The sequence below is a fragment of the Pteronotus mesoamericanus genome, unplaced genomic scaffold, assembly GCF_021234165.1.
Source record: "Pteronotus mesoamericanus isolate MK-2021 breed Mesoamerican mustached bat unplaced genomic scaffold, CSHL_Meso_final contig_639, whole genome shotgun sequence".
Lineage (NCBI taxonomy): Eukaryota > Metazoa > Chordata > Mammalia > Chiroptera > Mormoopidae > Pteronotus > Pteronotus mesoamericanus.
The window spans coordinates 818,478-846,037 of NW_026555223.1; the positions used below are offsets into that span (position 1 = coordinate 818,478).

General features: G+C 55.4%; 3 protein-coding genes across 4 annotated transcripts; 2 read left to right on the forward strand and 1 right to left on the reverse strand.

The window, feature by feature from the left end:
* Positions 1-1,844: 1,844 nt before the first annotated feature.
* On the forward strand, positions 1,845-5,759 carry CCNP (cyclin P). The gene is made up of 7 exons (XM_054580813.1): positions 1,845-1,850; positions 1,924-2,124; positions 3,469-3,558; positions 3,632-3,787; positions 4,389-4,547; positions 4,665-4,816; positions 5,588-5,759. Exons 1-7 carry the CDS (start codon positions 1,845-1,847, stop codon positions 5,757-5,759), a joined length of 936 nt encoding a protein of 311 aa, XP_054436788.1.
* Positions 5,760-8,196: 2,437 nt separating this feature from the next.
* TTC9B (tetratricopeptide repeat domain 9B) lies at positions 8,197-10,516 on the forward strand. Its single transcript, XM_054580785.1, has 3 exons — positions 8,197-8,709; positions 9,282-9,464; positions 10,322-10,516. Exons 1-3 carry the CDS (start codon positions 8,295-8,297, stop codon positions 10,423-10,425), a joined length of 702 nt encoding a protein of 233 aa, XP_054436760.1. The 5' UTR covers positions 8,197-8,294; the 3' UTR covers positions 10,426-10,516.
* Positions 10,517-10,863: 347 nt separating this feature from the next.
* On the reverse strand, positions 10,864-26,481 carry MAP3K10 (mitogen-activated protein kinase kinase kinase 10). Of its 2 annotated transcripts, none has more exons than XM_054580781.1 (10): positions 25,210-26,481; positions 21,146-21,326; positions 18,158-18,306; positions 17,514-17,689; positions 16,707-16,953; positions 15,104-15,220; positions 13,079-13,250; positions 12,876-12,988; positions 11,903-12,562; positions 10,864-11,291 (listed from the first exon to the last, which is right to left on the reverse strand). In XM_054580781.1, the coding sequence occupies exons 1-10, from the start codon at positions 25,892-25,894 to the stop codon at positions 10,969-10,971; spliced, it is 2,823 nt and encodes a 940-aa protein (XP_054436756.1). In that variant the 5' UTR covers positions 25,895-26,481; the 3' UTR covers positions 10,864-10,968. The 2 variants fall into 2 exon arrangements, with proteins under 2 accessions (XP_054436756.1, XP_054436754.1); XM_054580779.1 differs by having other exon boundaries at positions 11,903-12,610.
* Positions 26,482-27,560: the final 1,079 nt, after the last annotated feature.

Genomic DNA, 27,560 nt, shown 5'->3' on the forward strand with positions numbered 1-27,560 from the left:
TAGTTAGTATCTTGAGTAGAGATACTTAGAGAATGTAAATAGCCAGGTTCTCACCAAGTGCTCATGAAAAGGGACAGCAAATGCAAAGGTCCTGAGCCAGACAGGTGTCCAATATGTTTAGGGACGATAAGACAAGGTGTCTCGAGTGAGGGTGGGGGAGAGAGGAAGGAAATGAGGTTAGAGAGGTAACAGTGGGCCAAGGGGACCTTGTGGTAAGGAGTCTGGTTTCACTGTAAGTATGGCAGGAAGCCATCGGCCCAGCATCTCGTACTCTGCTCACTCCACCAGCCTCACTGACCTCTTAATGCCTGAAAACAGCGAGCTCTTTCCTACCTCAAGGCCTTTGCTCATTCAGGCTGTTCCCTCCACTTGGGTTATTTGCTTTCCTGGCTCCTTCTCCTCTTTCAGGTTTCAGCTCCAGTGTCACCTCAGAGAGGTCCTTTGGAGACCGCTACCTCTAAATTACAAGACTAGCCTTTTCACTCCTTCATTCAAATACTTACTGAGTACTATGTGCCCACCCTGTTCTAAGCACTGGGAATACAACCATGAAAGACAGACAAGCCCCGCCCTCATGGGGTTCACACTCTAGTCAGCGGGCGTGCAGCAAATCAGGCAGTTAAGTGCTGCGGAGAGAGTAAGTGCCGAGAGTGGGGACAGGAAGTGCTCGGGACGACGCTTTTCAAGGAGAGGGTGATATCTGAGTAAGCACCTTAAAGGAACTGAGGGTCATCTGAGGTACCATTTCAGGCAGTGGAAACAGCCAGTGCAAAGGCCCTGCGGTAGTAACATGACGGGGTGTGAGGATGAGCCGGGAGGCCCGTGTGGTGGGAGAGGAAGGGTCGGGGGAGGTTGGGAGAGGAGATGAGCTGTAGGGGTACTTGCGGGGGTCGGGGGTGGAAAGATAATGTAAGTCCTTGTGGACTTTCACTTTGAGGGGGATGGGAGCCCCGATGGAGCCTGAGCAGAGGCCAAGTGCGATCTGTCTTACTAGGGGCGCACAGGATCCCTCCTGGCAGTGTGCGGGGAACAGGCTGTAAGGCAGGGGACCCCAGCTCCCCGGCCGCAGACCGGTCCCGTCAGTCCGTGGGTCCGGGGCCTGTTAAGGAATCGGGCTGTACAGCAGGGGGTGAGCAGCGGGTAAGCAAGTGAAGCTTCGCTAACATTAGCGCCTGGACTCTCCTCCTGTCCCTCTCCCCCCTCTGTGGAAAAACTGTCTTCCACAAAACCGGTCCCTGGGGCCAAAAAGGTTGGGGGCCGCTGCTGTAGGGGGATGGGAACAGGGAGACCCGTGAGGAGGCTGCTGCACTCCAGACAGATCCAGCCGCCGGTGACTTGTCCCCATGACAGGCCCGTCTCTGGGCCTAAAGGCACTGGTCACAGGGGGTTTGCTCACCCCTGAATTCCCACTGCACAGAACACGGAGGCCTTTAAGTTGTGAAGTGACTTATAGCCCCTAGGACTTGAGCTTAGACTGTTAAGCCCTGTACTGGGCACTTAGGCGCAGTCTTATAAATGCGAAGGACGAGTCTGTCAGCTGGGTTTGAAATCCCCACGTTACAGCGGAGGAACTTGGTAGCTGAGGAACGTGAGGCTCCGAGGGGCTGCTTCTAGTCCCGGAGTAAGTAGCAGGACGAGGGCCTGACTGCAGCTGCCTGCCCTGAAGGTTTGGACGGAGCAGAGCCGGCCCGCGTAGTATCCGGCAGTGGCGCACCGCCCCACCTGCCCAGGTGAGGCGTGCTCTGCGCGCATGCGCCCAAGCTCCTTTAAAGCGCCGTTCGCGAATCCTGGCTCCCCCAAGAAGAGGTGGGCTCTCGGTTTCGCTACCGACGTCCTTCCGAACGATGCCGGTGAGCTGCAGGAGCCGGGGCCTCACTCCCGGCGCCGGTTCCTCCAGACTCTGACCCCGGTCCCTCTCCCTAGCACAGTCCGACAGCTTCCCTCGACTCAGAGCCTGCGAGCGCCCCAGTCCCCGACGACGTCTCCGTGAGCAAGAGCGCCTCCCCAGGACGCCCGGAGAGGCCCCCGGGGCCGTGCGCTCCGCGGGGGCTGGAGGAGGCGCTGAGCGCGCTGGGGCTGCATGGAGAACGCGAGTACGCCGGGGACATCTTCGCCGAGGTCATGGTGAGGGAGCCAGGAAATGCCCCTCGAGGGCAGCAGAGTCGGGCGGGTTGGCTGAGGCAAGAGCTGTCCGGCTCGCCCAGCGCCCGCTCAATGGGCATTTCAAAACTCCCTCCCGGTCCACCTCAGCCCCGCCCCAAGTTTGTGGCGTGGCTTTTGCTGCACAGTTACCCTCGAATCCCCTTTCCCACCTTCCCAGGCTGTTTGCAGCTTCTCCTTTGGTATTTCAGAGCCCCTCGTACACATGTCTCTCACATTTATTCGTTTAACAAATATTTAGCGATTTATCAATACTGGGTGTTTTTTTTTTTTAATCTGTCCTCCCTGTGCCTTAAAAAATTTGTAGTTTCGAAGTAAATTTAACAAATGTTTTTGATGCTCCAGGCATTGGGATGCTGTGATGAACAACACAGTCTGTCTTCACTGTGGAAGACAAGCAACCAATTGTAACTGATAATTTCAGAAGGGCCATAAAGACTAAAACACAGGCCATGGTAGTCCTCAGACATCTGTCTGAGACGGGTGCTGACAGAAGAAACTCTCAACGGATGAATTTATTTAACACACATCTTGCAAACATCTCTCCTGAGCCAGGGTCTCTGTTAGGAACTGAGATACAGCTGAGATTTGGACAGAAATCCCTGCCCTTCCGGTGCCGGCAGCCTAGTGGGTCAAACAGACAAAACACTCAGCTACCTCCAGACTGAAAATAATATGAGGGATAGGGAGGAGTATGGAAAAAGGGAAATTTTAGCTGAGAGTTGAATGACTGAGAAGTCAACAATGCAAGGAGCTGGGGATGGACCATGTCAGGTGGAGGGAACAGTACGTACATGCATGCATAGGCCCTGAGGCAGGGATACGCTTGGCATAGCCTAGGGCCAAAAGAAGGCTGAGGCAGCTGTGAGGAGAGGGAGGAGGTGATGTTGGAGCAGGGGCAGGGCCTGAGAGAGTCTGAGAGGAATTAGATTTTCTCCTGAGGGCACTGGAAGCCTCAGACATGTCTTAAGCTGGCGAGTTAATTGGTCAGGTTTGTGCTTTAGAAAGACCCTTCAGGGTGCTCTGAGGAGGAGGAATTGAGGGACTCGTGGCCAAGAGTGGAGTCTGGGAACCCAGGGAGAGATGCTCAGGAGGTCCTGTGGCCATGGGGGCTGCAGACTGGAGAGGAGGATAGGGAAACATCCAGAGGAGAGGAATCTTGAGTTCTAGATGGTTACACGGCCAGTATGGGTGTGGCACTCGTGCCTTCTCCAACCTGGGCGACGAGGCTGCCTCACCGACGGCTGGAGCTGAGGAGAGAGGCTGAGGCACAGGTGTGGAGAGTAAGGCACTCCGACCTAACCTCAGGTGTGCCGCGTGCTGCCCCAGAGGGCCCTGCCCCGCACTGTGACCCCGGAGATGCGCGCTCTAGTGGTGGACTGGCTGGTCCAGGTGCACGTACGTCTGTATTGGGAATGGGGTGGGGCTGGGCCTGCGTCACAGCCTGGTTGTCACCAGCGCCCTTCCCTAGGAGTACCTGGGTCTGGTGGGGGACACGCTCTACCTGGCTGTGCACCTGCTTGATTCCTACCTGCGGTCTGGCCGGGTGCGCCTCCACCGCCTGCAGTTGCTGGGTGTGGCCTGCCTGTTCCTGGCTTGCAAAATGGAAGAGTGCGTGCTTCCAGAGGTACTTCTGGGGTGGGGGCTGGGAGGATGGAGTCCTTTCTACTCATGGCAGTCACAGGTCAAACGCCTAGTTTGTGCCAAGCATCGCTCCTAGTGAACACTTCTTGTCTTGGAATCCCAGCAGATCCGATAAGATCCAGGCTGCCAATGTGTCCCTTTAACATTGGAGGAGACTGAGGCCAAGAAAGAGGAAGACATTTGCCCAAAGTCAAGCATCTGGGACTTGGACTCAGTCTTAATACAGTTACTATAGTTATAGTCCTTGTTGAGAAGTTACAGTTAACATGGGTAAACTCAGTGCATTATCAGAACTGCCTAGTGAAGTAGGAGCAATATCCCTGTTTTGCAGACAAAGGAACTGCATTTCAGAGCGCTTTGGTGAATGTCCATGTCACACAGGGTGAAGTGGCAGGGTTTGAACTCGAACCCCAGCCTTTCTGACTCTGAAGTCTGTATTCTCCATGACTTTCAGGCAACAAATCAGTGGCCCCATTTCACAGAACAGAAAACTGAGGTCCAGGATGGGGACAGACCCGAACTCAGGGTAGGTATTAACAGCCAGAGTCCAAGACTCCCCCCACTTCTTTCTCCCGAATCCACAGCCCGCCTCCCTCTGCCTCCTGGGTGCTGGCTCCTTCTCCCAGGCTGAGCTTCTGCGAGCTGAGCGCCGCATCCTGAGCCGCTTGGATTTTCGGCTGCACCACCCAGGTCCGCTCCTCTGCCTGGAGCTACTGGGTGCGCTCGCAGGGAGCAACCTCCAGGTTTGGGGGCAGGGGGTGGGGGTGTGGTGGGGAGGGAAGGGGCGTGGCTTATGCACCTAGGGGAGTGATCTGTGCAGTATAGAGGTGTGACCTGATGGTCTCCCCATGCTTTGGCAGGTGATGCTACTTGCCACCTACTTCCTGGAGCTGTCTCTGCTGGAGGCCGAGGCAGCTGGGTGGGAGCCTGGTCGCTGCGCAGCTGCTGCGCTGAGCCTGGCGCACCGTGTGCTCGATGTCACGGACTCTGGACCCGAGCTGACACTTTACAGGTACTGCCACGGGGGAAGGCCTCTATCCCCCGGAGAGGTGGTGGCTGCAAGATCTGCCTTCCTGGAAGCTGTCTTTACCGTCTCAGAGAGTGAGAACAATTATGGGGGAGGGAGGGGTGGAGAGGGGATATGAGGACAGCTAGACTTGGTATTTCTGGGCATAAGAGAGAATGGGGTTTTAACCCATCTGGGAGGGGGCCCCGTTTGCTTTTCTCTGAGAGTGTCTGAGAGAGTGGGGTCATTTGTTCAGATTTGGGGACCCTTAATTTTGTTCAGGGTGGAATACAGAATCTGCCCAGACCCGGAAGATTCTCCAACTGCGTTCCAGGGTTGAGAATGAAAGGTCTGCTAGGCTAGAGTTCCCCAGTTTCCCTCTAACTCTGAATGGAGTGCCCCTTTAGCTGCTAGAGCACCCACTTCCTTGTTAACCATGCCACCAAGGAACCCGGTGAATTGTCTTTGATCCCAGCCTGTGCTCGTGGGGTAGAGTTGAGTGCTAGTTTATCCTCAGCCCCATCCCCTTCCTCCTCGAGAGCTCTGCATCTCCCTAACCACGCCCTGCAGAGAGAATCAGGGGTCTACCGGTCTCCAGCCCCCTCCAGTCATTTTCTGGATGGTGGGCCATATGCCCGACCTCGATAGAGCCCCCAGGCGGTGTCCGGGGACTCAAGTCAATGTGTCTTCTCGGCCTCGAGCCCCGAGCTCCAACTACAGGCCATCTGCACCGCTACCCCTTGCATCCACCTTAGTTTCCCCGCCTCTCCGCCACAGCCCCTCAGAGCTGGGCCTGCTGGAGCCGTGCATGGTCCGCGCCGCGCTCCGAGGTCCCGCGCCTGGCCGTGCCGCCATCTTCCTCAAGTACGCCCGGCCTCAACGTCAGGGCACCAGCCTCACGGCCGCCCGCCTGCTCCGCTGCCCCCAGCCCGGCCGTGCTGAGCCATGAGACCCCATCAAAAAAAGACTCCGTGTGTGTCCGTGTCCCACGTCAATAAAATAGTTTCTTTTATTCCGAGCGCTCTCTGTCTTCATTGGTCGAATGCAGGTTCCCCTCTCGCTTTTAATTGGTTCCTTTCTGGCCTTCATCCTTCTGATTGGATGTTTTTACCACGTCCGTTTATGCTGCAAATTACAGACTCCTCCGCTAGAGGGCACTGACTGGCTTCCGCAAGCGCGGCTCTGCCGGATCAAACTGGGACACCAAGCGGAGACACTTGCGGGAGATACGTGGATAGAAGCTGACAGAAGCTGACAGAAAAATCGCAACACAAGCTGAATGGCCCTCACTCTCAGAGTTGGGAAGAATCTAGGAGGGATGGGGACTGTGAGAAACTGAGAGTGTCCGCTTCAGTCATGAAGGCAACCTCGGTGTTGCCAGATTTTTGGATTTTGTTCAGGTGACCCTGAACGTCTGCAATTCCATAAATATCTCTGCTTTCATATGTTGGCAACTAATTCAATATTTTTAATGGTAGCACAAACCCAACACATCACATATCCTGGCCTGTGAGGGTCATTAGTTTGTAACAGTACAGGTCTTTGATGGCAAAAGTTTGATAAATGAGATCTGATTTACTAAATCTCATTGTGTTGTAATAAGGTTGTAAATTAATATATTCACAAAGTTTGAGGACATTGCCTGACACCTAATAGGTGTTGTGAAAGTGATAGCATAGCATCCTAGCATGACCGTGAGTTAGGGATGGTGGCTCCCTGTTTCTATGGAGCTCCTGGCACCTAGCCATTTAGTCGGTGCTCAGAAAAACTTTTAATGAATCAAGGAGTCTCCACGTTTTTAATTAAAACAAAACACACCTGATGTATAGAAAGGTGACCTCGCTGCTCTGGAATTCAGCCTCAGGAATATTAAATTCTTATCCAAGCCAGGGTTTAGATGTGAGGGGAGGAGGAGGTTTTTGTCCTAAGATGTTCAAGGTTGGAGGACCAGGGATAGGGGAGAGCCTGTGTCAGCAAAGTACAATAAGAGATAAAAATCAGATAATGTTGAAATGGAAGGTGCCCTGTTAGGGTTTGGGACTGTCAGGTGGGCGCTACCATGGACCTCCTGGGAGGGGAGTGTGCAGTGGGAGGGGGAAGGGACAGAGCAATACAAACTTCGTTCTTGGAGTGAAAACCAAGCTAGGGTCTTGTGGGGGTGGGGGTGGTAATATATGAAGTGATGCATTCATTCATTCATTCAACAACCATACATGGATGCTGACTCAGAGCTAAGCACTTATGATCCCCTATCTCACAGTCTCCGTGACGATAAGAAACACAGGTTGTTAATTGCCCAGTAGGTACCAGGCCCTGTGCTAAGTTCTTTATCTGCGTAACACAATTCAGTCCCTACAACTACTCTGAAGTAAGCTCACTTGTTATCCCCATGTTACACAGAAGGAAGGCAAGATGGAGGCAGATCAAGGAGCTCGCCCAAGGTTCCACTGCTAAGTAAGTAGCTAAGGAGTGTTGAAAGACAAGCACCCCCTTCAGCCTCATTTTCCCCAAAGCCTCTCACATGTGTTCTTTTCTGTATACTTTTATGATTGTGCTTCTCACTCTGGGCTGTCACCTACCTGCATTCCCACTGGTTTCCTACTCAGTGGTGAGCTCAGTGAGGGCAAGAAGCAGATCTCTTGTTCATAGAGTCACCCCCGCCCCCGGGAAGCCTTCGCTCACTGCTGTAGCCTAGGGAAGACACCTCCTCCAGGCCCTCAGAGCCTGTTGTGTGTCCTCCACCTCGGGCTCAACCCCTCTGCCTGTGCCTCGCCCCTCCTGTCCTGGTCACTTTGCCTGAGCTTCCCAGGCTGGCCCACTCTGGGCTGTCACTGCCCAGTAGGTCTGTGTCCTCACTGGGTTAGGGGCTCCATGAGGGTAGGGCCTGGGGCTCACTCACTCCCTGCTATGTCCCAGCATCACCCACCCCAAAGCTGGGCACAGAAAATATATCAGTGAATATTTGTTGCATAGATAAAGAAATGAGCTTCAAAGTTGCTACATTGTCCCTTCCATTTTACTGAGGAGAATACAGGGTTCCAGGCAATTTAGGTGAGGAAAAAAAGTAGGGAATTGAATCTGGGCAGCTTGAGTCCATAGCCTGTGTCCTTAGCCAAAATACCAAATGCCTAATGAGCTGAAAACAGCTTTCCACGAGGTTGAAATCTTCCTCTTCTTTCCCCCAGACTTGTGCTTTTCTTCTAGAAAGCTTTGGGAGCTTTGGGCACGGGGGAGGAGAGCAGGCAGGAGGGTGTGGGGAGTAAGGTGAATAGGGAGGGGGGAGAGGGGGGCTGGGGAACAAGAGCTGGGGCTGATTTGAAGGAGAAAGTGGGGACGTCTTGAGGGGTTTCTCTAGACCCATAGGGGGCAGCCTGAGTCTGCTGCCGGAGGTGCGGGGGTGGAGAAAGGGTGGGGAACGGCCCCGCGGGGGGCGATGCGGTAGCTGCAGCGGTAGCTGCAGCGGCGGCCGCAGGAGTTTCCCACAATGCAGCGCGGCGCGCTGTCCCCGGTGCTGATGCTCAGCGCTGCCCCGGAGCCTCCGCCGCGCCCGCCTCCCGCCCTCTCCCCGCCGGGCCCGGGCCCCCGCCATGGGTCGGCTCGGCCCGGTCCTGCCGCAGAGCCGTCGGGGGGCCTGGGCGCGGCGCTCGACAGCAGCCTGCGGGCCGCCGTGGCGTTCAAGGCTGAGGGCCAGCGCTGCTACCGAGAGAAGAAGTTCCGGGAAGCCATCGGCAAGTATCATCGAGCACTGCTGCAACTGAAGGCGGCGCAGGGGGCTCGCCCTGGAGGCCTGCCCGCCCCCGCCGCAGGGCCCGCCACCAGCCCGGGGCCGGCGCGCCTCAGCGAGGAGCAACAGCGACTGGTGGAGAACACGGAGGTGGAATGTTATGACTGTCTCACGGGTACGCGGCCATCGAGGGCGCAGGGGGTGCATATGTGACAGGAGTGAGGAGTGAGGGGCAACCATGAAGCCTTGGGCGCGGTGGAGGCCGGAGGCTTGAAGGGGCCAGGGCTGGGGTCTCTGGGGGGAGACATCAGAACTTAGCAAGGAGAGAGGTTGGCAATGCAGGGGACCGCAGGGATGGAAGGAGCTGGGATGTAGAAAGTGGGCTTTGGGATGCCACCCGCGAACCTCAGGTAAGAAGGACTTACCCTGGATGAACCATTTAAGGCCCTATCCCTCACCTGAGATTGCCCTTAGTAGTACTCTCCGACCCCCCCCCCCCCCATGAAATCGCCCCATAGCTTGTGTCTGTGTTTCTTGCGCCCTCTAGCGGAGGCGCATGTTGATTCTATTCTGATTGGTCAGGAGCTCGGCAGTCCCTGGTGGCCTGAATAAGATCTTAGTCCCGGCTCCGCTGTGGGAAAGGGTGGGGATTTCCCGCAGCCTGAAAGCCGTGCTCCTCGCGGTCAGTGAAGTCTGGGGTTGCTAGCAGGCTCTGAGAGCACCGGTCCTGGTGCCGCCCCCCCGCAGCCTGCCTGTTGCAGTCGGAGCTGGTGAACTACGAGCGGGTGCGCGAGTACTGCCTCAAGGTGCTGGAGAAGCAGCAGGGGAACTTCAAGGCCACCTACCGCGCTGGCATTGCCTTCTACCACCTGGGTGACTATGCACGCGCCTTGCGCTACCTGCAGGAGGCTCGAAGCCGGGAGCCCACAGGTGAGGGAAGGGGCAGGGCAGAGCAGGGAAAGGGGCTAGAGCAGAGGAAACAAGGGCAGGAAGGCCAGGGCTAAACTACTTCAAGGGAGTGCCGGACCACCCACCCCAAGTCCACGTCTCCACCTACTTCTACACATCCACTCATACACACACCCATTCTTGCACCTGCCACTTATACATCGACTCATTCTGATGCTTCCCATTCAGCAGATTCCCTATCCACTCGCCTGCCCTCACCCCCGACTCCTTCATCCACTCCCTCCCTCACGAACCCCTTCCCACACTCACCTATTCGTCCACGTGTGTTCCTAGCCACCACTTGTGGAGCCCTTGCTGGGGGACTAGACCTCAGGATGGGAAATGCCAGGGATTTGCGGGGGGCGGGGGGTGGTAGGATGGAGGGGATGGCAGGCTGGAGGCTTGTTCCCTGCTCTCCGGGAGATCACAGTCAGGGCGCGTGGGTGTGCAGATAGATGCAGAGCACAATTTTGTATTAAGAGCCAATGAAAAGGAGCATGGTTGGTGAATGGCATGGGGCTGTGGGAATGGAGGCAAGATGAGTTTTCCAGGTAAATGGTTGGGAGAAAACAGGCCTCATGCAAATGTCACCGGACAACAAACAGCATGACAGGAGCCTCTGAGCAGAGGCTCTCCCGGCAGCGGCACAGCAAACGCAGGCGCCTGGAGGTACGGTGCGCTTCCTTCCTTGGTGGGTCTGCGGCTTTTGCAGAAGGGCTCTGGTGATACCAGTGAGGGAGCCGCTGAAGCTGGGGACAGTGAGGTGTGAGCTGAGGTGCCACAGATGTCACCTGCTGCCCCCAAACACCCAGATAATGCCCCGTCCACCTGCCCTGCAGACACCAATGTCCTACGCTACATCCAGTTGACTCAGCTGAAGATGAGCCGGTGCGGTCTCCAGCGGGAAGACAGTGGGGCCCGGCCTCGAGATATCGTCGGCTGAAGCCCACCGAGGGGGACTGTCCCTACCCCTACTCACTCCCACCTCACTGTGTAACTTCCCTGACTCATGTGTTTGCTGGTAAAGCCCTTATCACTGGTAATCTTAACCTCCTTGTGTGATGTTCTTGTGGGAACCAGGAAGGGGACATAGGCCGGGGCTTCACCCCCAGACCTCGGAAATCCAGAGGGGAACAGGGAGGGAGGAAGGGGGGGGCACCCCACTGGGGACGAGCCAGGATCAGGGCCCGGGCCAGGGAAAGACACACAGCCAAGCACGGTGGGGGCAGGGGTTACCTTTAATGCTGCATTTTGTGCTGAGTCCCCATGTCGCCCTGTCCCTGAGAATCCCTGCCCGCCCTCCCCCTGCTGCAGGGTGAGCACTGGGCCCCACCCCCAGGGTACAAAGGAATAAATTAAGTGTCCCCCCTCCCCCCTTCCCCAATAAATAGAGTATCCTGCCCAAGGCCTCCCCTGCCCTGTGGCCTGGTGGGAGGCCTGGGGCGCTACATTCATGGCTGCCCAGGCGGGTAGCAGTGGGCAGGCCTCAGTGGGAGCCATGGGCCCCACACAGGGGCACTGTGCTGTCCTGGCTCTGCCCCTCCATGTCCATGTCAAGCAGCGTGGGCTGCATGCTGAGGGGGCCGGGGCTCTCCGGAGTGTCCGGCCTGCTAGGAGGCGAGACGCTGAGTGTCCGGCCGAAGGAGACGAGTTTCCAGGGGTCCAGGCGGGGGCGGCTGGCGGCCGGCCGGGGTCTTGGGGCAAAGGTCAGGGTGGTGGGGCGGCCAGGAAACTCGGGGGGCCGGCGGCGGGTAGGAAACAGGGCCTGGGGTTCGGGCAGGCGGGGAAAGTCCAGGGGATCTGGAGGGCCTGGTAAGAGAGGATCAGACGAGGTGAGTGGGGTGGAGCAGAGCGTGGTACTGAAAAGGCAGGATCGTTGCCATGAAAATTTTCTCAAAAATCTGCTGGAAAAGCCCTCATCCCTCCTAACTCTCCTACACTGGGCTAGAGCTCAGAGCTATGGAGAGACTCAGGCATGACAGCATCTTTAAGTGGGGGATAACAGTACCTCTCCAACAGGAGAAAAATAAATCAAATCATCATCATCACCATCATCATATCAAACAGTAGCTCAGTGCCTGATAGGAGGTACTTACTTCTCTATGTTCCAATCATCTCTGTCAGGTTAGAAAAGGCCCAGAGAACAGGGCCTAGGCACATGAGTATCAGCTACAGTTATTATCGTCGCCATCGTCACCTGCCTGACCCTATGGGCATTAGGGTTTGCGACCTCGGCACCATCCTGTGTCTCAATCGCCTGGGGCCCCACAATGCCTCCAGCAGTGAGGGCGAGGGCGACAAAGCCCCTTCCTTCCCACGCTAAGCAGGAAATGGCTGCCAGGTTGGGACACTGGATCTCCGCAGGGGCAGGGAAGAAGGGACGTTTTCTGCACACCCGGGGCGCAGGCTGCCTCACTCACCAGGGCCGTGGACCGAGGATTCCGGCGCCCCCCGCTGCCCCAGCGCCCCATCCGAGGGCGTCCGCCGGTGCCCGTGGCTCACAGCGCGAGTGGCCGTGACGTGGGTGGGCGTCAATGACTGGCGGGGGTCCTTCTTGAAGCTCTCCAGCTCCAGGTCCACCAGAGGGTTTGTGCTGGGCAACGGCGCGGGCGGGGAGGGCGGTGGAGAGGGTGCCGCCGGCGCGGCCTCGTCGCTGTCCGAGCGCAGCAGCGAACGCGTGGAGTTGCAGTCGGACACGGAAGACAGAGACACCAGGGTGGCCGAGGGCGCCAGGCCTGGGCCCGCGTCGTCGCGGCGGCCTGGGGAGCGCGCAGGCGGGCTGAGGCCGCGTGGGAAGCGGCCAGCACGCGGGAAGAAAAGGCCGTCGAGCCAGCGCCGCTGTTCCTCGCCATCCGCTGCGCGTGCCTCGGCCACATCCGCGCCCAGGCCCACGGCGCCCAGCAGCGTGGCGCAGCCCAGCAGCGCGAAGTCGCAGCGCCGCCGGGCACTGAGCCCGTGCCGCGGGGAGGGCGCCGGCGCCCCCGGGGAGGGCTCGGCGGGCAGTGGCACCGCGAGGTAGGCCGGGGTGCTGTGGGGAGAGGGGGCCCCGCTGCTGCCTCCATCTGCCTCCGCGAACTCCTCTGCAACCGGAGAGGGCCGGCACTGGACTCCCGGAGGTCGCTGGGGACCTGGAGGCAAGGGGCTGCCCCCAATGACCCCTCCACCAGCAAGACCACCAAGTCCCCTAAGCATGGCTCCCCCCAAAGCGCCCTGCCCCTGGGAGTGATGCCCACACCCCCCTCTCGGGGAATGCTCTCTACCCTCTGGCCCAGTGAAATATGGTTCCCTCCCCACAACCCTGGGGCATGGTAACCCCTTTATCTTGGTTTAGGGTCCTCTTCAGCCAGGGAATGTCTCCTTCCCTCCCTTTGGAAAGCACCCTTATCCTCTTACCCATCTCATTGAGGCTGGCGAAGCCTGGGGCAATGGGGGTGTGTTTGGGGGACTTGCCCAGGTTGGGGGCGCTCGATGACCACTGTTTGTTTCCTTCCCCCAGGGCCTTCAGCCTGCAGGGGAACCAGAGATGCAGGGGCGGTCCTGGGCCTTCGGGTGGCCACGGGCCTGGGGGCGGGCACGGCCTGGGCTCCCGCGGGTACCTCTCCTCTCCTCCAGCCCGCTCCTTCTGCAGGGTGGAGCTGGGCCCCCATGTCCGGCCTTTCTTCTTGCCCCCAACCAGTTCTTCCTTCTTTGGGGGCCCGCTGCGGCCCCATGTCCCACTGCCGCCGCTGCTGCTGCCACTGCTGCCGCCACCACCGTCCACAGGAGTCACTGGGCCGAGAGAAGCCACTTGGTTACTGTGTCTTAGGAAATCTGTCCCTGCTGGACTCCCAGCTTCACTCTCCCTACCTCGGATTCATCCTCCGGCTGGAAGCCCAAACTCGCATCACGACCCTTCCATGCTCTAAATCCGCCCATAGCTCCCCACCGCCGTCAGGACACTGTCCCAGCTCCTCAGCCTGGCATTCGAGGCCCTTCACGTTATTCCCAGTTGACTTCCTCAGCTTTATTTCCATCACTCCCGACAGCCTAATCCTTCAACCACCCATTCATTCCCAAATGTTTACTGAGTCCCTGTTCTGTACCAAGCCCTGTGGCAAGCGCTGAAAGACAGCAGTGGACAAAGCAGACAAAGTCCCCTGCCCTTGGAGTTGCCATCTTAGTGGGTGAAGGCAGATGATCAACAAGACACACTGGGTAGATCACCTGTGCAGCATCAGAAGGTGGTAAGTGCTGTGGGAAATGTGAAGCTGGAAAGGGGTCTGGTGGCGAGGGAAGGCTTCATGCGGAAAACAGGAAAATCACGAGGCAGTGAGGGAGTGAGGAAGAAGGCAGAGGAGCATTTCAGGCCGAGGGAACAGCAAACGCCAAGGCCCCGAGGCTGGGCAGCATGGAGTGTGCACAGAACAGCCAGGAGGCCAGTGTGGACGGAGAGAGGGAAGGAGAGACGGCTAGAGTCAGGATATGCAGGCAGAAGGCACAAGTGCCATGTTTGGAGCCCTGCGTCTACCGCATCCCAGCTGGGTGTTTTCACACCTCTGTCTTTGCGGAGGCCCTGCCCTTCCCCTGGAATCCTGCCCCTCTTCAGCCCCTTCCCTGACCTGGTTGGTTGCTTGCCCTTTAAGCCTCCAGCTCTGGAGTAGTTTGTTCCCTGAATGGTCAGTTGCCCTGTCTTCCCTGTTTCTATCACACGTTGAAATGCATCCTGATACCAGTATGTTGATTCCACTATGTGGCCGTTATTTGTCTTCGTGTCCCCCATGAGAATGACCCCCAGGCCTGGTACAAAGCTGGTGCCTGGAGGTGTGCAGGGGGCCAGTGTGCGGTGCGAGGCTGGAGGCGAATGATGGGGAGAACAGCCTCAGGATCCAGCCCTGTAGCCTTCGACTTGTCAGCAAACCCCGACGGCCACACCTCTGCCAGGCAGCCCCCACTGCAGCCACCTCCCCCTCCAAGGCGCTCCCCCGGCCCAGCGCCCGTCTTCTCACTTGTCTCACGCCCTCGCTCCTGCCCTCCTGCCACCCATGTTCCTCACGGCAGCCAGAGGGAAAATTTTATCACATGGGATGTTTTATCACATCACTGCCTTGCTCACAGCCCTCCAGGGCTCCCCTGTCACCTTTAAAATTAAATCCAGGTTCCTTATCCCGGCTCTTCAGGCCCAGAATGATCTGACCACTGTTGGATCCCTGACCACAAACCTACTGCTTTGCCTCCCTTTCATTGGACTCCAGCCAAGTTGGTCTTGTGGACTGATACACAGGCCATGCTTGTTCCTACCTCGGGGCCCTCGCCTTTGCTGTTCCCTCTGCCAGGGACACTCTTGCTTCAGCTCTCCGCATGTCTCTCTCACTCTTTGCCACATAGGATCCTGCTCAAACCCCAGCGCCTCAAACAGGACTTCCTGATGGAAAACAGCAGCTCTTCTATTTCCTTCCCTGATTTCCTTTATAGTGCTTATCCCTACATGAAATTATCCTGCCTGCTTACTGATGTATTTGTTTTCTTTCCCCTGATGAGAATGAGGGAGGGGACCCTGTCTTGTTCCTCTGGTTTGGTGCAAGGTATGCGCCCAGAGAAGTTTGCTGACTGGTGGACGGGTCAGGGTCTTGGGAGACACTCACGGCGGATGGCCCTCAGCCGGGGGATGATGCTGGGGCTTGCGGGGGGGCTGGCCCCATCGGATCCTTTCCGCTTGTCCAGGGTTGGAGAGGCCTGGACTGTGATCTTATGCTCGAAGCCTGCAAAACAGAGCAAACAGTTGTGTGGTTCACGAGAGCAGCTCCCTCTGGAAGCATAGAAAGCACGCCGCCATTTGCATTCCTCAATGCAGTGGTTCTCCAAGTGTGGTTGCCAGACCAGTGGCACTGACATTGAGTGGAAACATCCTGGACATGCATGTTCTTGGCACCGCTCCCCTGTCCCTGTCCCTGAGTTAGCAGCTTTAGGAGTGAGGTGCAGCGATCTAGTTGTGGTGGAACAAGCCCTCCAGGTCCCTCTGATACATGCTCAATTTTGAGAGCTGCTGCCCTGCTGACTAGGGATCTAGGCCTGAGTGCCCCCTATGGCGGCCATTAGCCACATGTGGCAACTGAACATCTGAAATGTGACTTATGGGACCAAGGAACTGGAGAATTTTACCTTTATTTATTTAACTAATTAATTTAATTGTAATTAATTAAAGTTTACTTTTAAAGATGGATATGCAGATTTGGTCATTAGAAATGGTTAAGCATATTTGGAATAACTTGGGTGTGTGACTCTACTTCTTCTATAGTATATTTTATGAAATCTAAATACAGGTCAAGTATTTTTTATGAAAATTTAATCCCCGGATTGAGATGTGCTATGAATATAGAATACATACTGGACTTCAGAGATTTAGCATGGAAAAAAGGTATAATACCCCAATAACAAGTCTTTTTGTATTTATTATATGTGAAACCATAACATTTTACTATATTGGGCTAAAGTATATCATTAAAATTTCACTTGTTTCTCTTTCCCTTTCTTAATGTGGCGATTAGAAAATTCAAAATTGCACACGTGGCTTGCGCTGTCTTTGTGAGCTGGCGCTGTTCAGGGCACCGCTCTGTGGCTGTAACCTCACACAGGCAGAGGATGAGCATTCGGACATTACCTAGGAAATCAGCCTTTGGAAAAAGAAAAACATCAAACCTGAACTTCAATCTGATTAAGTTGAGAGCCATCTGAAACTTCTGTCTCTGTATGTCAAAAATGGCTGACCGTCAGCGATTTCACACGGTTGAAACTAATACCACTTTATAGGAAATTCAGGGCTCGGGGGACATGTGAAGTGATACCAGGGCAATGCAAGCAGCAAAATCCAGACTGTGGGAAATGCTACAGGATAAATGATGCATTTTCAACAAATTACTGGCAAGGAGGAAAAGGAGGTGGATTAAAAGCTATTGAGCAAATCGTTGGGGTACAGAACTATAGTCAGGCAGTGACTGCTCTGAAAGCCAACGCAGGGGTCCCTCTTAGGGGGTTGCAGGGCACGCGAAGGGCGTCTGGGCAGCTGTAGGTTCTCTGCTTTGCTTTCAAGGGGGGGATTATACTACGTTGTTAAGCCATACAGTTTTTTGGTGGTTGTCTGTGTGTGATATACTATGCAGTAAAAAAGTTTTTTAAAAAAGTGATAAACCCCAGGTTAGGGATGCTTCAGAGGCTTGTTGGGGGATGAGCAAGGGGTGGAGGAGGTACCGGAGGGCAGGCTGATGTGGCTGCTGCCTTCCCGCAGCTTGAGCAGGCGGCTCCGCTTGAAGTTGCCCTTGCGTTTGCGGACTCGGGGCTTCTCCTGGCTCAGCTGGCACATTAGCAGGTGCAGTTCCCGCTCCACAATGTCCATCTCACGCTCAGCCAGCTCCTGCTCCCGCCGCCGCAGCTGCTCCTCCTGGAAACGCTGCTCCTGAGCTGCCCGTAGCAGCTCCTCTTCGCGGCTCCGGAGCTCCTGGAGAGGAGATGGGCAGCTTGTGGGGAGAGGCTTAGCAACCCTGCCCCTGGAATGGACCCAGGGCTGCCTGGTCTGGCTGGGGCCCTGCCCAGCAGTGTCCTGCTGTGAAGCAAATCAGGGGGCACAATCCAAAGCACACTTCGCTAGCCGAGCTGGATGCCAGGACAGGAGGCTGTGTTAGCCCAAAGAAAAGAATGCCTTTTTTTCCTCTTTGATTTTTAACTTTTTAACTCTTCAATTTGGAAAACTGAAAACAACCACAAAAGCAGAGAAGGAATACTGTCCCCATGAACCCATCATTCAATAATAGTCTATACTTTGCAAATCTTTTTTCATGTGTCCCCTTCCTTCTCTCCTTTCTCCCTTTCATGCGGGATCACTTGTAAGTACGTCAGTGCAGGGTGCCTCTTCCTTATTAATCCACCAACAGCAGGCTGTCTTTTCTTAATACACCAAAGAAAATTGGCCCCAGCTCAGGGGAAGGGACTCTGTCCCACCCAAGGGATCGGAACTCAGGCACCTTGCTCCATGCCTCTCACCTTGCCCCTTGCCTTTACCTTCTCTTTGGTCCGGAGGTCATCGAACATGTGCTGAATCTCCAGCTTCCAGTCTTCCTGCAGCGAGTGGAAGGACTCCAGCGGCATCTGGAATAGGGCTGACTGTTCTATGACTTCAAGCTGCTTCAGGATGCTGCCGAAATCTGGCCGCCCGTGGGGGTCTGGGTCCCAGCACTCTGGGGTGGGAGTGGAGGTGTCAGTGCCTATGCTCTGGGGCACCAGCCTGCTCAGTGAAAGCCAGAACTTCAAGGGGCTGTGGACAGCTTCCATGGAGCTGAGGGAAAGGAATTCAAACCCAGACTCCTGGCAACATGTCATTCAGTGAAACTCTGGGAGAGAAACCCAGGGACCTGCTCCCTGACTGGTGGTAGAATCAGGGACCAGGGAGGGATCCCAGGACCAATGAATCCTAAGAGGTTTCATTGAATCCAGGGAGCCCTCAAGAGCTGTGGGCCTGCCCAGAGTAAGGTTCTGGGGGCCATGGAGCCAACTGTCAGGGAGATTGTTCATACTCTGATGGGTCCAGTGCCTTCCTCCTTATTCCTGGGCCCACTGGCAGGGGTGGGTGTGAAGGGGCGAGGACTGGGCCCAAGGGCCCCTGCCACCCAAGCTGACCCTACCCTCTCCACGGGGCCCTGGCTCACCCTCTAGTAGGCGGGCAAAGGGCTCGGGGCATGTGGAGGGGATGGGAAGAGTCAGCTTGTTCATAGCCACGCCATATGCCACAGCCAAGGCGTCGATTTCACGGTAGGGGACCTCCCCCGTCAGCAGCTCCCAGAGCAGCACCCCGAAGCTGCAGGTGGGGGAGAGGGAGGGGTGATGCCGCAGTCCGCCCTAATCCTCACCTATACACCGGCCCTGCCTCTGGTCCCCTGGGGGGGCCTCCCTCACCCGAACATCAGTCTAGCCAATGAGGCCAGAAGAACCTAATTTGACCTCCATTGTCCTAATCTCAAATAAATGCGGTAGTGTTGCTCTCTTTCCCCTTCCCCCCACCTGAAAACCTTCTGTGGGTCTCCTGTGTCCACTGGGCAAATCCTCTCTTTTTAGCCCTGGCCTTTGATTGACCCCTGTAGCCTTACCTCTAAGCACTCTCAGGCCCCATACCAACCTCAGCTTCATCTTGCAACCACGCTGAAGAGTTGAACAAGCCCTGTTCTTCCTAACATCTGGCCTTTGCACATGCTGTTCCCTTTGTCGAGAACACTTTTTCTTTTGTGTAACTGTCCCTCGAGTTTCAATTCAGGTGCTCCCTCTGCCAGGAAATCTTCCTTGACTCCACAGCCTCCAAAGCTGGGTTAAAGGTCCCTCTTCTATGATCCCATTGAACTTTTGGCACTTACCTCTGAAAACAAGTTAACACTATTTAACATTTATAAAGCATTTCTTCTGGCTAGCACTCTGCTAGCACTCTCAGTAATCCTCCCAACAGCCCTGGAAGGCAGAAGATCTTGGCATGACCCCCATTTTATCTGGTGAGCAGATGCAGGCTCAAAAAGGTCGAGCCACTTGCCTACAGTCACAGAGCCAGCAAGTGGTGGAGCCACACCTGCACTCAGGTCTGCTCGATGCCCAGGGCCACGTTCTTAATGGCTACATAATGCCACAGCAGGTATCGCTTTGCTATAGTGACCTGTGTGTCCCTCCTCTCCGCCGGGATCTTGGCTGCTGTTCTCTGCAGTGCCTAACGTGTCGTAGACCCCCATGCTCCCCATATCCACACATGCATTCATCCAACGCACACCTATCAAATATCCATGTTGTGCCAGACACTGTTCTAGGCACTGGAGCCAGACAGAGGCAACCCCTGCCTCATGCAGCCGACAGCCTCCCTTCCTGCTCAGTGGCAGTCCTCGTGACTTTGTGCTGGGCGTATGCAGCCTGAACTAATCTTCCATCCTCCTGTGCAGCCAAATATGCCCATATGACAATGGTTCTGGCCAGTGGGATTGTAGGAGGGTGCATAGTGTGCAAGAAACTTCCAGGAAGTGTCCTGAAAGGGAAGGAGTGCCCTTTCAGTTTTTTTCCTTCCAACTGGTTGCAATGTGGACCTAAAAGCTGGAACTCAAGAAGCCATTTTGGACCATGAAGTGAACTTGGGAATGGAGGCCATACAAGGTGGAAAAAAATAAGAGTGGCTTGTAATTAGAGGTGGCATGACCCCCTACATTTCCTATGTCCCTGGGAACCTATGGGGCTGTTTTGATTGTCACAACGACTGGGGAGTGATACTGAAGTTCGGCAGCTGGGAACCATGGATACTTTTGCCCTGAAAAGTATAGGACAGTATCACACAAACAAGAATTATCCTGTCCAAAGTCAATGACACCCCCATTAAGGAACCATGACACGAGGCCTTGAATCTCTAACATTATATCAGTCCTGGTTTTACGTGACAGCAAAGACTTCAGTCTTGCTTTTGAGGTTTCTCTTCCTTGCCACTGAAATATGGCTCCGCTACATGTCAGGGACCACAAATGAATGCCTGATGTGAAGCCATTCAGGACTTCCCCCAAAGGGCAGTGCTGCTCTGGTTGAGACGTCCTGTCTGATCTGTCTGCCCCAAAGCCATGACTTTGCTGCTTGGTCCACCTGGAGCCTCAGCTGGGGACCAGTCGAAGACCCTAGGTTGAAGAGTTTTGTTGCCGCCACAAAGCCTCGCAGGTGATGGCAACAGCCTCCTCATTGGCCTCCTGCCCCCGCTCCTTCCCCTATAATCCATCCTCTGCCCTACAGCTGGAGGGGAGACTTTGCAAGGCTGACTCAGATCATGTCATTCATAAACGCCTTGAATGGCTTTCCATGTTTAGAAATAAAACCGGACCTCGGGGCTGCACCGAGGGGCCTTCCTGCCCTCCTCTACGTCAACCACGTGCGCCCTCATTGCTGTCTCTGGGACTTACCAATCTTGTTCTCACCTCAGTCCCTCCTTTGTGCAAGCTGTTCCCTCTGCCTGGGAAGCTTCTTCCCCCAAACTCTGCACAGCTGGTTCTGCCTCATCGCCCAGAAAGCAGCTCAAGTACCACGTCTCAGAAAAGCCTTCCTCACGGAGTCCTCCAGCCCTCAGAGCACTTCTCCATCAACCTCCTGGCTTGTGATGCTGTCTAATGCTTTTTCTGGTGAATTAACTTATCTTTTAACATTATTTTACAATGTTCTTAACTTAAAAACAAATTTTATCAGCTTCTTGTGTACTTAGTTATTTACTATCCCTGCAAGCAGATAATGTGTATATTTTTATTTCCTGCTGAATCCCTAACACCCAGTACACTTGGATGGATGGATGGATGGGTGGGTGGATGAATGGTTGTCTCCAAAAGCCTCAAGTTCCTGTTTGACAAGTGGGAGCCTTGTACTGGCTGGCGTCTGAAGGGCCTTTGGTACTGATAGCATCCTATTTCTATATCTTTGCCCCCCGCCCCCATCCCTGCAATCCAAGTCATCCTCAGCTGCCGCTTTGGCTGGCAGAGCAGAGACCTGCTTCGGTGCCTGCCTAATGGTCTGACCTTGCCAGCCAGCCCCTATGCTAGGCCCGGATCCTGGCTTCAGGTGGAGGCTGTCCCTCCCACTCAGCCCTCACCCCTCCTCACTCCTCCCTTTCCAGGAGGCCTCCCCAGCCCCACCATCAGCACCTCCAGACGTCACTGCTTTTGGAGAAGAGGGAGAGACGGATAACCTCTGGGGCCATCCAGGCGTAAGTCCCCGCAGCACTCATTTTGGTGGTCTTGTGCCATTCGCGGGCGAGGCCGAAGTCTGTGATCTTGAGCACCGTGTCTGCAAGGTTGTGGTTCTCGATGGCCTCCAGAATAAGGACTGCAGGGTAGGAAGAAAGGCAGTCACCCCAGACCTGGAGGGCTGGACACTGCAAGTCCTGGCCCTGCCTCAGCTGGAATCTCGTTTCCCCCCCTCCCACCTCAGGTGGGCGGCCTAATCCCTGCCCCAGGCTCCCATGAGGCCCCTGTCCTTCTGACTCTAGGCGAGACCCTGGGGAGCTCAGTGAAAGGTCGATGGCCAAGGCCTTGGTTCTCCTTGCTCCAGCCTTGAACTCCTAGCCTCCCCAGAAGTAGAAACTACAAACCATGAGCGGAAGGGATTTTCTTTGCCATCCCCTGTGTACACTGCACTGGGGGCCCAATTCTACTCCTTTCTGTGCCATATTCTATGTGACTTTGCAGGTCTTTCCGCTAGAGGCAGAGTGCATTTCTCCATCCTTTTCTCTGGGTTGGCCATATGACTCGCTTTGGCCAGCAGAGGCAGAAATGAAAGTGCCAAGCCGAGGCCTTAAGACACCTCACGTGCCAGCCTGTCCTCTTGCACTTCTGCCGGTCCAGGGAAGATGAGAGATAGTTGGAGCAAAGCCTTGCCAGCTGAGCCCAGCCTAAATCATTTACCCTTCAGCTGGCCTGCAGATATATGAGCAGTAATAAATGACATTGAGTTCAAAGACTCCGAGTTTCGGGGGTAGTTTGTACCACAACAGCATTGTGACAAATCCGGATGGATGCATCCCCCAAGCATATTGAATGGTTTCAACTCACTGGCTGCCCGCTGTCAACACCAACAGTAACGATGATCACGGCCGGCGCTGATCAGGAGACTATTCTGTGGCAGGCACAGTGCTAAGCAACCATGAATTATTTCATTTATATTCATTTCATTATATTCATTTACATGAATCAACTAGCAAGCAACCCATTCTGCTGACTAGCAAACTGAGGCTGAGAAAGATGAGGTCGCTTGGCCAGGATCACACAGCTTGAAAATGGTGGGGCAAAGACCTGAAGTAGATCTGCCATCAGAGCCCAACGCTGCTATGATATTCTACTACCTTCCATCAGTCAGAAGTGCCAGAGTATAAGGTGTACCGCCTGGGTTTGAATTCCAGTTCTGCCTCTTATTAGCTGCATAATCTTGTATAATTTATTTTTCCTACCACTAAAATTTCTCTTCTGTTATTTACCTTATAGGGTTGTAGTAAAGATTTATTGCCTGAAGCAACAGTAGGTCCTTTAAAAGCATTAGTTTGGCAATTACTATCAGTGTGTGATCTTGCCATAATCGTTCCGTATTTCTCCACTTTTATCTTTGACCCTTCTTGGTTACTTCTCCACTCACAATAACAATGAGGTAATTCTAGCATCATGTCCATTTGGCAGATGGAGACTAGGGGTTAAAGAGATCAGAACATTTCCCCTGGTCTCACAGCTGGTAATCTTGTCCACTCTTCAAAGCCTGTCTCAAATGCCACCTCTTCCTGGCAGCCTCCCATGACTCTCTAGTCTTGACTCCAACTCCCAGAAGTATTTCCTTCTTAGGTCCCTACCTCTCCTCTTCGTGGAGTGACCCTGTGACAGAGGTTGCAACCTCATGGCCATACACTTTATTTCTGCATCTTCCAGATTGGGCCTACATCAGTCTCCTTTAAAATATATATCTGATCATGTCATCCCCTGCTTAAAACCTTCCACTGGCCTCTACTACACTGAATAAAATGCCCGAAGTCCTCGGCGTAGCCCCCAAGGTCAACAGGATCTGGCCGCTGCCTACCTTTCTGACCTCATCTGCTTCTACCTTGGCCTCACTTCTACTCTTGCAACCCCTTGGGTCTCCTTGCTGTCTCTCCAACAAGGCACATTTATTCCCTCCTCACGTCCTTTGCCCTACCCACATTTTTGTAAACCGGGTCCTGTTTGTACAGGTCTCTGTTCAAATGTTGCCTTCCCTGACCACCCGATCTAAAGAGCTCTCTCTGCCCCATCTTTAATTTGCTTTATTTCCTTCAGAGCCTGATACTTTCTGGAAATTTTATCTATCTAAATATCAACCGCCTATTTCTATTCACTAGACTGTCACTTTCATGAGAAGGGAACCTTACCCTGTTCACTTTTGTAATCCCACAGCCTTGGACAGTGCCTAGGATGCTTAATTCTGCTTAAGGATTATTGGTTGAAAGACCCGATGAATGTACGACATCAGATGAGGAGCTACTTAGGGAAGGGTGACTGGGTGGAGCAGTGCTGTTGAGGCTCTGTGTCCTCTGTGTCAGGCAAGAGCAGTACCATTGCCTGAGCAGGAAGCTCTGGCCTGAAGAGTCCCACCAACCCTTTATTCTAATGGCACTGGCTACACAAAAACAGGGGTGTGACAGCAGTGTCCTTATACCCCAACTGTAGGATGTGAATTAGCAGAGGTGAGGAAGAGCTGAGAAGGTGTCCCAGTCTCCAAGAGGAGCATGCAGGTAGTCCTGCCTCCACTGACCAAGCATTTCAGAGGAGGTAGAGCACGAGCATCTGTGAAGGCAGGAACCAACTATGTCTGTCTCACTTCATTCTCCAGCCCTGGTTCAGGGCTTGACACACCTCAGACACTTGGTAGCTCTCTGTTGAGTGTACCAATGCCAGACCTGGGAGGTAAGGACGACTCACTCCTCTGTTCTAGGTGGTGGTGGGGGCACAGCAACAAACTTATAAAAATAATGGGATGGATTCAAACAAATTTCAAGATGTAGAATTAACAGGGATCAGAAATAGATGAGATGTGAGGATTGAGGAGAACACTTCACAGTTCTTGTGAGGGCGGGGAACATGCTGGTGTTATTCATTATCAATCCCTCTAGCTTAGCACATGATCTGGCCCAGGAAATACTAACTTAAGGAATAAATAAGTAAACGCAGAAATGAAAGGAAGTGAGAGGGGGCAGAGGAAGGATAGTAGAGCCAGGAAAGTAGGGTTTTTCCCACTGTATCCTTAGGCGCCAGGACAGGGTCTGGCAAACAATGCTCTGGAACTACCAGGGAATGAATGCAATCTCTAGTTTGCAGGTAGGACATTAGGACACATATCGTGGCCTTCTTGGTCCCCGTTTGGCTCCTACTTAATAGAGGCTCAATTAATATTTGCTGACATCAGGAGAAGCTCTTTGATCTAGATGTGTGTGGGTCCTGAGGAACCTTCCCTTTTAGCTGGCCCCAGTCCTCATTCAACAACCAATCAACTTTGAGAGCTCATGTCAGGCTCGGCAGCCTGGAAGCTTTTACATAAGGCAGTCTCTTTTCCTTCTTCCTCATCTTTCCCAGTTTGCCTCAGCCAGCTGGAGCAGAGGTGTAGGAGGACTCCAGGAAGTGATTCTCAACTAGGGACAATTTTGCTGCCCTGGGGACATTTGGCAATGTCTGGAGACATTTTGCTTATCATAGCTGGAGGTGGGGAATGCTAGCGGCATCTAGTGGGTAGAGACCAAGGATGCGGCTAAGCAACCTACAACGCACAAGACAGACTCTATGATCACCCCTCCTGGAAGGTCAACAGTGCCAAGATTGAGAAACTCTCACTCTAGGCCAGGCTCCCTGTCTCTGCCTGGTGGATCCTGGCATCCTGGCTGGACAGGCAGTGCCATGAGGGCAGGCACTGCATCTGCCCTGTTCACACTGGGGACCAGGGCCTGCCACAGTGTTCACGGGTACATACTTATTGAGCCACTGTGACTCTGGAGCCTGGGAGGCAGGTAGTCCTTCAAACTTCCTGAACCATCCTTTTCTCCCTGAATGGGGCAGGCCTACCTCGCTGGACCCTGAAGGTATAACTGCTGCCCCTTCTTGCCCCAGGCAGTGTTTTCTGGTGTCCCCATTTCCCACCACCTAGGCCTGATCTCCTAAGGTTCTGTGAAAGCAAGTTTTGCGGGGAGGACACCACTTACTGTTGATGGACTTGAGGTCCCGGTGGATGATGGGCACAGGGGCATCATTGTGTAGGTAGTTCATGCCCCGGGCCACCTGCACAGCCCAGTTGACCAGCACATGAGGGGGCACCCGGCGACCTGCCAGCACCCTGCTCAATGCACCCCCCCTGGCATACTCCATCACCAGGCAGAGGTGTGGGGGGCTGAGGCAGGCACCCCTGAGGGCAATGATGTTGGGGTGCTGGAGTGCTCCGAAGAGCCGGGCCTCTTGGCGCACCTGCTCTGCTGTCACTGCAGGGTCCCGCTCAGGGTCCAGCCGGGCGGCCTTGACGGCCACCTCCTCGCCACGCCACAGGGCCCGATAGACCTTGCCAAAGCCCCCTACACCGATGATTTCTTCTAGCTGCAGCTCGTGGAAGGGGATCTCCTGGGGCAGCTGGAGGCTGGCGGGTGCGGCGGGTGCGGAGGGGGCCACGTAGTTGCTGGGGAAGACGCCCACACGGCCGCTGGGTAGCTGCCCGGTCCACCAGCCCTCGTCGCCAGATACCGCACAGTCTTGGGAAAGCACCTGGACGCGGTCGCCCCTCCGCAGGGTCAGCTCCTCGTCGCCCGCCGCTTCGTAGTCGAACACTGCGGTCCAGACGGGCCCCGCGGGGGTCGCGCCCCACTCCTTGGCCGCCGCGCCCCCCTCCTCCTCCTCCATGGGGGAGGGGCCGGGGGCTGCGGGAGACCGCTTCAGACAGGCTGCCCGCGGGCTGCAGAGGGCGGGCCCCGGTGGCCAGGATTGGGGGCAGTCCCTGCGGGTTCTAGGGAGCTCCTGGGGGCCATGGCTGGGGAGCCCTCCGCAGGAGCAAGAAGAAGCCGCTTTAAAAGGGCAGGGTCGTCCGCTCTGATTCAGCTGTCCAGGCGGGGCGGGGTGGGGGTAGGGAAGCGGGTTCACCGGTCCCTCTCAAACGTCAGGGAGCCAAGAAGGCCTTGGCCGCCCGGTTCCGGAATTCCTGCCGGGGCCCGCCGGTGGGGGACGAGGGCGAGGGCAGCTGGCAGCCCCCTTCCCCGCGCCTCTCACCCCGCGCAGCTCCACCGGCGGCCCCCGGCTCCGCATCCCGGGCCACGACTGCCGGGAGGGGCGGGGTGGCTGGCCTGGGGGGCGCCCGCCCCTAGACGGGGTGGCGCACCCCTCGGCCTCTCAAGCTCGGGGCGGCCAGGCGGCCCCCATCCTCTGCACCAGCCTCCGGGTCGGCCCCAGCCCCTGCCCCCGCCCGCGCTGCTTCCCCGGGCCGCTGGCGGGGCCCGAGTGACGTGTGGCCGCCGCCGAGGCGCCGCCTGGGAGTTGTAGTCTTCCCCTGCGCGGCTCCGCGGCCCGCCCCAGTCCCTAGAACCCCACTGGCGGCGGTGGGGACTTCGCGGGGCCAAGGAACCCTCCCGGAGAAATGAGCCTGGCCTTGGATCCTCCCTGAGACCCAGTGGCCGAACGCGTGGAGGAGGGAAGGAGAACGGGGGGAGCGTGCCTCACAGACTCTGCGGGGGCTGCGGCCCAAGGTGGGGCTGATGGCGACAGAAGCGCTTCGCAAAGCAAAAAGGAGCTGTGTAAAGGATGGTTGCTGCCCAGAGCCTCTTATCAATGGCCGGACGCGGTCCCGGCTGCTGGACGGCCCCTGGGGGGCCCCTATCCGAGGTGCACGCCGGGAAGTGTAGTCCGCTCTCGGACCCGCGCTTGCCGGGGGCAGCCCACAAACCTCGGGCTTCGGGAGCCCGTTGGTGGCACCAGCAAGCTAGGGAATCGGGCCAATGGTGAGGCCTCTGCGAGGAAGACGGGGCTGACAGGATGTGTTTGCTGTCCCTGGGGACAGCACAGCCACATCTGTCTTCCCCACTAGCTGTGGGTTCCTGTCTCCGCAGCCAGAACTCGTACCCGCGCGGATTCCCGCCTCGCATAATAGGAACTTTGATTACCGGGTGGGAGGCGGAGAGGGCTTAGACCCCGTTTTACCGAGGACGCGTAAGAGAATTGAAGTCCAGGTCTCGGACTGTAAATGACATGGCAAGAACCAAAGGCAGATTTTTAAATTAAAAAAACAAAAATGTGTTTTAAAAATGCCATCTCATGTATTTCATCTTATTAATTTTTAAATTTATTTTTCGATTACAATTTGCAGTCAACACTTTTTTCTGTGTTAGTTTCAGGCGTACAGCACAGCTGACCAACATTCCTGTAGGTTATAAAATGTTCCCTCTGATAACTGAAGTGCCCACCTGGTACCATAAATTACATTACAGTGTCATGAACTATAGTCCTTCTGCTGTTTTGTAACTACCAATTACTGTATTTCACCATGTATAATGCGCACTTTTTTGCCAAAATTTTTGAG

Bases quoted from the DNA above. Each gene is read 5' to 3' on its own strand.
- TTC9B (XM_054580785.1), top strand. From the start codon at position 8,295: ATGCAGCGCGGCGCGCTGTCCCCGGTGCTGATGCTCAGCGCTGCCCCG. The intron at 8,710-9,281 runs GTACGCGGCCAT...GCCCCCCCGCAG, and splicing joins ATGTTATGACTGTCTCACGG to CCTGCCTGTTGCAGTCGGAG. The intron at 9,465-10,321 runs GTGAGGGAAGGG...CCTGCCCTGCAG, and splicing joins TCGAAGCCGGGAGCCCACAG to ACACCAATGTCCTACGCTAC.
- MAP3K10 (XM_054580779.1), bottom strand. From the start codon at position 25,894: ATGGAGGAGGAGGAGGGGGGCGCGGCGGCCAAGGAGTGGGGCGCGACC. The intron at 17,690-18,157 runs GTGAGCCAGGGC...CTCCCACCCCAG, and splicing joins CTTTGCCCGCCTACTAGAGG to AGTGCTGGGACCCAGACCCC. The intron at 11,292-11,902 runs GTGAGTGAGGCA...CTCTCTTACCAG, and splicing joins ATCCTCGGTCCACGGCCCTG to GCCCTCCAGATCCCCTGGAC.
- CCNP (XM_054580813.1), top strand. The intron at 2,125-3,468 runs GTGAGGGAGCCA...ACCTAACCTCAG, and splicing joins ACATCTTCGCCGAGGTCATG to GTGTGCCGCGTGCTGCCCCA. The intron at 3,788-4,388 runs GTACTTCTGGGG...CCGAATCCACAG, and splicing joins AAGAGTGCGTGCTTCCAGAG to CCCGCCTCCCTCTGCCTCCT.